Consider the following 8,408-nt stretch of genomic DNA (forward strand, 5'->3'; position numbering starts at 1 on the left):
TCTTTACATATTTAGATATTAGCCCTCTGTCAGATATGGAGTTGGTGAAGGTCTTTCCCCATTCTTTAGGCTGTTCTTTTGACCTATTGACAGTGTTTTTTTGCCTTATAGGAGCTTTGCAGTTTCATGAAGTTCCATTTATGGATTAGTGCCTGCAGTATTGGTGTTTTGTTCAAGAAGTTGTCTCCTGTGTCAATGATTCAAGGCTATTATGCACTTTCTCTTCTACCAGATTCAGTGTATCTAATTTTATGTTAAGGACTTTGATCAGCTTCGATTTAAGTTTTATACAGGGTGATTGATACAGGTCTATGTAAATATTTCTACATGCTGAAATACAGTTAGAGCAGTACCATTTGTTGAAGATGCTTTCTTTTTTTCAATGTGTGTGTGTGTCTTTTTCTATTCTTTTTTTCTGACTTTTTTTAAATATAAAAAACAGGTGTCGGGCTGAAGAGTTGGCTCAGTGGTTAAGAACATTGCCTGCTTGCTCTTCCAAATGTCCTGAGTTCAATTCCTGGCAACCACATGGTGGCTCACAACCATCTGTTATAAGGTCTGGCGCCCTCTTCTGGCCTGAAGACATACACACAGACAGAATATTGTATGCATAATAAAAATAAATAAATAAATATTTTAAAAAAACAGGTGTCTGTAGGTGTGTAGATTTGCATCTGGGTCTTCAATTCAATTCTGCTGATAGATAAACCTGTTGTTTTTATGTCAATACTATGAAGTTTTTAGTACTGTAGCTCTGTGGTGTATCTTGAAATTGGGATGTTGAAACCTCTGGAAGGTCTTTTATTGTTCAGGATTGTTTTAGTCATCCTGGGATTTTTGTTTTCCCACATGAAGTTGAATACTGTCCTTTCAAGGTCTGTAAAGAACTATGTTGGAATTTTGATGGGGACTGAATGGAATCTGTAGATTGCTTTTGGTAGGACAGTCATTTTTGTAGTAGGAGCGGCGGGCTGCTTCCTGCCACCCAGTTTCCGGCCGCAGGCTAGCTTTTCCTGAAATAATTACACGGAAACTGTATTCTTTTAAACACCGCTTGGCTCATTAACTCTAGCCTCTTACTGGCTAATTCTCACATCTTGATTAACCCATTTCTAAGAATCTGTGTAGCACCACGAGGTGGTGGCTTACCAGGAAGGATCTTAACCTGCGTCCGTTTTGGAGAGGAGAGCTATGGCGTCTGACTGACTGGGCTTCTTTCTCCCAGCATTCTGTTCTGTCTACTCCGCCTACCTAATTTTCTGTCCTATTAAAGGATCAAGGCAGTTTCTTTATTTAACCAATGAAATCAACACAAAACAGAAGACTGTCCCATATCAATTTTTACTGTGTTAATCCTACTGATCTAAGAACACGAGAAACCTTTCCATCTTTGCAAGTCTTCTTCAATTTTTTTCTTCAAAGACTTGAAGTTTTTGTCATACAAGTCTTTTACTTGCTTGGTGAGAGTTATATTCTGTGCGGGTGTTGTGAAGGGTGTTGTGTCCCTGATTCTTTCTCAGACCTCTTGTCATTTGAGTCTAAGAGGGTATGGTTATTTGAGTGTAATTGGCCCCCATAATCTCAGGGAGTAGTACTAGTAGGAGGTGTGGCTTTGTTGGAGGAAGTGTGATGCTGTGGGAACAGACTTTGAGGTTTCTTATGCTCAAAATACTGTCCAGTGAGTCATGCAACTTCCTGTTGCCTGCAAAATGTAGGACTCAGCTATTTCTTCAATACCGCTTCTGCCTGCACACTGTCATGTTCCCACCATGATGATAGTGGACTGAACCTCAAGATTGTAAGCAAGCTATCTCAATTTAAATATTTGCCTTTATAAGAGTTGTGAGGGCTGGAGAGATGGCTCAGAGGACAATAGTACTGGCTGCTCTTGCAGAGGTCTTGAGTTCACTTATCAGCAAGCACATGGTAGGTAGTTCACAACCATCTATAATGAGATCTGGTGCCTTCTTCCAGAATGCAGGCATACATGCAGGCAGAACACTGTAGACAGAATAAATAATATTATTATACATAATAAATAAACAATTTTTTAAAAATTTTTAAGATTTATTTATTATGTATACAGTGTTCTGTCTACAAGTATCTCTGTATGTCGGAAGAGGGAACCAGATCTCATTACAGATGGTTGTGAGCCTATAATAACAATAAAAACCCTAACCAAGACAGAAGTTGGTGCTAGGGACTGGGGTATTATTGTGATAGGCCTGACCATGTGTGTGTTTGGAGGAATTTGGACTTTGGTACTTTGGTTTATGAAAACAGTGGAATGCTTTAAGTACCCCTTAATGGGCAGCATGGTAGACAGACGTGTATGGGGACTCACTCAAGAGGTTTCAGAGGGGAAGAATTTTAGAATGTTGCCTAGAGATATTCTGCTAAAGAAAGTGGCCGCCTTTTGCCCTTGTGCAAAGAATCTGCCTAAGGCTGAAGTAAATAATTTTGGATTGATTCTATTGGCAGAAGAAATCTCAAAATACCTTAGTATAGATTCTGTCGTGTGCTTACTAGTGTTCATGTTTATAAAGATTTATAATGAGGGGGCTGGTGAGGTGGCTCAGAGGTTAAGAGCACTGGCTACTCTTCCAAAGGTTTTGAGTTCAATTCCCAGAAACCATGTGGTGGCTCACAACCATCTATAATGAGATTTGGTGCCCTCTTCTGGCATGCAGGTATATATGGGGTAGTTTTTTTGTTTTGTATTTTTGGTTTTTCGAGACAGGGTAACTCGCTGGTTACTAGTGGGGACTCTCACCCACACACAGCCCCACCAGAGGAGCTAGCTGATGGCATTGTGGACTTTGATGAGACGGTGGCGTGTCAGTCTCAATGATGAGACTTCTTGTTTTTGAGTGTGCACTGCAACAGAACGAACCTGGGAAATTCTGGGATGCGGTGAATGTTCCTTGGCCCCACTCCCGCAAGAGCGTACTTCTGCGGAAGCCCGAGAAGAGGGTCTGAGGACAAAACTTCCTCCATGGGAGGACCTAGGTTTTCAGCACACTTGCTCAGCTCCGCGAGGTCAGGATGGGCGAGGGATGGAGTTCCCTAGAGGCAGTTTGCCAGCATAGGCGGTTGTCTGCACGTGCTTTCTGTCCTGTCTGGGACCCAGAGGCAGGCCGGCCTGATGCGGGGCACCAGGGCCCAGCAATTGGGTCTGGGATGGACGGGAGCCTGCCTTCTGGTTGCTCTTCTCTGTTTCAGCCTCTTGCCACTCCATGCCCAGGACTACACGCTCCCGCAAAGAGTACCACTCACTGTGGGTGTCTGGCCCATCCCCAAAGGCCTCCAAGCCCAGCAGAACGGTAAGTGCTGAGAAGAGGAGACAGATTTTGGGGGGCGTGTCCCCTCCCTTTCCCTCGGAACATAGGCAGTTGGTAGCTCTACAGGCCTTTACACTGAAGGTGAACATTTGGAGGTGGGGGTCTATACCGGATACCCACAACCTCTGCTGATTCTTTCCCATTGATCTCTGGACCCCTCAGTTCAGGGTCAAGGCCATGCACGAGGCTGTACTATGCTCTTCCTTGGGTTGAGACGGGAGGGCACACCCATCCAAAGACGATAATGGCCTCTGTCAGCCCTGGGTTTCCGCCTCTTCAGAGCTGTGCTCCTCACATTAATAAAGTCTGAGGAGAGCCTGGCGGCATGCTCCCCTTTGCCTGCACCTCTCTTCTGTTGACCCTTCTTGAGAGGCTCTCAGCCTGACACCTCCCACCCCCATCCCTGCCATCCAAGAGGCTCTTTGTTAACATAAGCTATGCCATTCCACTCTTGACCTTGGCTATGACCACCTGAAAATGGAGAAGAGAGGCCATCGTGTCCCCTGAGTCCCGCTGATGCTAACATTTGGGGCACCAAGCACATGCATCCTGAATGCAGGTGTCTGGCGGCTGTGATTGTCTCCACAGTATGTGGCAGGACCAATTTCCAAGGGAAGATCTATGGCGGTCAGATGGCCAGTTCTGAGCGGTGGCCGTGGCAGGCCAGTCTGCTCTTTCGTGGCAGTCATATCTGTGGAGCCGTTCTCATCGACAAAAACTGGGTAGCCAGTACTGCCCACTGCTTCCAAAGGTGCGTGTTCCCTCCCCGGGGCCCTTCTGCTGGGAAGGGGGTGCAGGAGAGAGTCACTAGGAGGGAAGGAGAGGGGTGAAGGATGCAGAGCTGACAGTCCTTCTAGGCTGGGTTCTGGGATAGCTTGCTGCCAATGGGAGTCCTCCCTTGCAAGGTGCCCGCCACCTGCCTTGCCATCCCTCAATAAGGAGAAGCCCAGAGCTAGGAAACATATTTTTCCTTTTAGGTATTCCTAGAAGCTCTGAGAAAAACAATTCTCACGCAGCCCTGAGAGGGATCTGGTCAGGGCTGGAAGTGAGAAGTCTTTCTGCCTCCAAGATGAAGCAGTTGGATACACCTCAAATAGTTTTTAACGGGAATGAAATCCGCAGCTCCTTGGATACTAGGGTATGCTGGAGAAGTGATTGGAAGCCTCCAAAAAGACCAAAGTCCTCAGGCTGCTGGAGGTCATCTGCCCTTCAAGAGAAGGGCCATCCCAGTATCAGGAGGGGAGGACTATGATGGAACATGCGATACGGCTGCCTGTAGGGTGGGTAATTCAGGTGACACTGTCAACTGTCAGTAGCTGTCACACTCAGAGGTGCCGCCCTCCAATAGGTCCCGAAAACCATCTGACTACCGGATTCTGCTAGGGTACAACCAGCTGGGCAGTCCCACCAAGTTCAGCCGGCAGATGACGGTGAATAAGCTCATCTTGCACGAGAACTATAACAAGATCCACCATCAGGGGAATGACATTGCTCTGATCCAGCTGCACAGGCCTGTGGCGTACAGCTCCTCCATCTTCCCGGCCTGCGTCCCAGAGAATACCACGAAGGTGTCTCAAGCTAGTTCCTGCTGGATAAGCGGCTGGGGGATGCTCAGAGAGGATAGTGAGTACACAGGGCAGGTGAAGAGGGTGAGGGGCAAGAGACTGTGGAGGCCTTTCCTGTGGTTTTTGAACCAGAACCTCGGTTTCTGACTCAAAAGCAAAACTCCACCGTTCAGATCAGAAGTGCGGGCTCTTTGATTCCAGAGCTCTAAGTGTGGTTGACTCTGTGCACTGCAAGGCTCTCACCAAACAGTGGTTGCTCTACCCTGGCCAGGAAAGACATGAGGTATCCTTAAGAGGATGAGAGCGGCCAGGCATGGGGTAGGTTTTGGTGTTTAACTGGGAGCCGTTCACCTCTGAGAACCTTACTGCCCAACCCTTAAGGCCAGAGCAGACTGCCTGTTCTACCAGCTTGTATACATATGGTTCTGATGCACAGATCCAGTCACTTGGGGACCAAAAGCCTGAGTGTTGGGGACTGACATTCTCCTTGTCCTTATTCCCTAAACAATACAGTATTGCTAGTCTCTGTATTGCATTTGCCTTGGGTCAGATAGTGTTTCATCTAGAGATGATTTCAAGTGCACAGGTTTTCTGTATACAAGGGAATTCCGTGTCTTTGGAGTTTGGTATCCTGGACCACAGGAAGAGCCTACTATCAGCAAGGGACAGCTGTTGATGTTTAGATTGAGAATACAGAGTTCCTAGGCAGTGATTTTACACAGGATGCTGTAGATGGAAGTTTCTGTCCCTCCTGGTCCCACAACCATTCAGTTCCAAAGAAACACACAAAGACTTATATTAATTATAAGCTGTTTGACCTATTGCTCAGGCTTATTATTAAATAGCTCTTACACAATTCTTGTCCATGTTTAGCCACAAGACTTGGTACCTTTTCTCAGTAAGGCATTCTCATCTTACGTCCCCTGCATTTGGCTGGTAACTTACTCTCTGCCTTTCTACTTCCCAGAATCCTCTTAGTCTGGTCACCTGCCTGGCTACTGGCCAATCTGTATTTTATTAAACTAATATGAATGACAAATTTTACAGTATACAAGAACATTATCCCACAGCAGAATGCTTTAAAAAAAAAAGGTTTATTTATTTATTTCTTATGTATATAACATTCTGCCTCCATGTATGCCTGCATGGCAGAAGAGGGCGCCAGATCTCATTATAGATGGTGGTGAGCCACAATGTGGTTGCTGGGAATTGAACTCAGGACCTCTGGAAGAGCAGCCAGTGCTCTTAACCACCGAGATATCTCTCCAGCCCCGCAGAATGCTTTTGATTTAAGACAATATAATAGCAAGTTAAATAAAGTAAATATAAATTTGACATGAAACTTAGGGTCACAATCTGGCAAAGCAGCGCAAAGGAGGTTTACAGTCAGATGTTTCTCTGAGATCAGTCCCACAGTCTGTCCCGAGAACAGTGTCTCAGCACCACTAGTAGGGACAGACTTTCACTCTCTAAGGGCCTATGTCAGGGCAGGTGGGGTCTTCAGGTCTGGCCAGACAATGGGAGTGGGAGCAGAGAAGGAAGGTGTGGGCTGGGGCAGCTCTCAGAGCAGAGAACCTGGCCTCCCTAAGAGACCAAACCTTCAGCCATCTTCTGTCATGTCCTCTGCTGATCACGGTTGCTGGGCCTCGGGGCAGGTTTGGGTTTGCTACACACAGGGAGCCCCTGACCAACTTTGAGGGATGTGCACGGTGACCCCCGCATGATGTGAGGCATGCTGTTGTCGGTCTGCTCCTATGAGGCGACCCCAGGCCAGATCTGTGAGAGCACTTGGAAGCAGAGTTCACATCTCCAGGTGCAGTTGCTCCTTGTGATTGGCCAGTCTTCTTGTCGTGGTCCTAAACATTTCTGCTCTGAGTCCTATGCCACGGCTGCACTCGGGCTCCAGTGTCCCTGCATCAGACTCCAGCATCCCTGCACCAGACTCCAGCATCCCTGCCCTCAGGCTCCAGCATCCTTGCACCAGACTCCAGCATCCCTGCACCCAGCTTGGGCTCCACAGAGCAGCCAGAGCTGTTGGAAAGCTGAATTGCCCTTTCCTTGACTTCTGTGCCCTTGGGTACAGTCTCAGTCCCCTTAACCTGCTGAGGAAGCTCTGCCTGAGGTCCTCATGCTGAGACCTTTGCGGTCACTTTGACTTCCAGCTTGTCCCTGTCTTCCATAGCCCCGCTGCTTGCTCTTGAATGCCACTTCCACTGGTCATCGCATGCCTGACATGAGCCCTTCCCTGCCACTGTGGCCTAGAGTGACTGCCTCATCCCGCCCCCCGCTCCACCCCAAATCGTCCTGGAAAGGGAGCTGGCATCTTCCCTCAGCTGCCTCTTACAGCTGAACCCTTCTCCCACAGAGTTCCTGCCATCACCTTTCCCTCTGCAGGAAGCAGAGGTCTCCCTCATTGATGACAAGGAATGCGAAATCTTCTTCCATACTCCAGAAAGCATCGGTCAATATAAAGCTATAAAAGATGATATGATATGTGCTGGGGACGTCAAGAACGAAAAATCTGTCTGCCTAGTAAGCGACCATGGCGCCAACACTGCAGTTGAGCTCAGCCATCTCTCTAACCCCGGCCAGTAGGCCACCGCCTGTGTTTTTAGTGGCTTCCTCTCCCATGTGGGTGGTGGGACAGATGCCAGATGTTCAGCTGTTCTAGTTGCCATCCACATACTAAAAATCTGTGGTTGCCCCAGGTGGGTGCTGTACAAGGTCCCTCTGCAACTGTATTAAGTAGAATTCTATGATCCTGCCTCAAAGATACCGACTAGAGAGGTCTCCCATGTTTTAAATAAAAGCAAACAAGCAAAAATATGCCTCCATGGACCCAAAGGGCACCACTCAAGATAGCTGTAGAGACCCCTGGTCCCCAGCAAGTCCTTTCTAGCTCGGGCAATGTGTGTTCCTTCCTTCCTGAACCTATCAGCTATGTTTTCTCTCTCCTCAGGGAGATTCTGGTGGTCCCCTTGTCTGCTCACTGAATGGCTCCTGGTATGTGGTAGGGCTGGCTAGCTGGAGTGCAGCATGTCTAGAGCCAATTTCCAGCCCCAACATCTTCACCAAAGTCTCCTACTTTTCCAACTGGATCAAGAAGAAAAAGGAAGAGACACCTGACGCCGACCCCTTCTCGGCACCCGCTGACGAGAACGCATCCACTCTGGTCGGCTGGAGGAGTTTTAACACTGGCACTATTCTCAAACCCAGTATCTGTAGAGCCCTCCTCTCTTCTCAAGTCCTCCTCCTGCAGTCGATCTGGTTCCAGATTCTGTGACGGCGCTACAGAGCCATGCCGGCTCTCAAGATCTAGCAATCTTTTCACTGATACCACTTTGAATGTTTCCATCTGTGGGCTCATCTGCCTAGCTGAGGCTATCCCTGATCCAGGCCTGACAGAATAAAACAGCTCAAGAAACTTCTGGATCCCTCTTCTTTAGCACAACCCCCCCCCACCCCAGTGTCCCACCAGGCTTCCAGTTCTTCAATATCTTAA

At 47.7% G+C, this 8,408-nt stretch overlaps 1 protein-coding gene across 1 annotated transcript; it reads left to right on the forward strand.

The window, feature by feature from the left end:
* Positions 1-3,067: 3,067 nt before the first annotated feature.
* LOC130862325 (serine protease 40-like) lies at positions 3,068-8,189 on the forward strand. The gene is made up of 5 exons (XM_057751888.1): positions 3,068-3,323; positions 3,930-4,092; positions 4,690-4,964; positions 7,272-7,438; positions 7,866-8,189. The coding sequence occupies exons 1-5, from the start codon at positions 3,146-3,148 to the stop codon at positions 8,187-8,189; spliced, it is 1,107 nt and encodes a 368-aa protein (XP_057607871.1). The 5' UTR covers positions 3,068-3,145.
* The last annotated feature ends 219 nt before the right edge of the window (positions 8,190-8,408 follow it).

The sequence above is a fragment of the Chionomys nivalis genome, chromosome 19, assembly GCF_950005125.1.
Source record: "Chionomys nivalis chromosome 19, mChiNiv1.1, whole genome shotgun sequence".
NCBI classification, from domain to species: Eukaryota; Metazoa; Chordata; class Mammalia; order Rodentia; family Cricetidae; genus Chionomys; species Chionomys nivalis.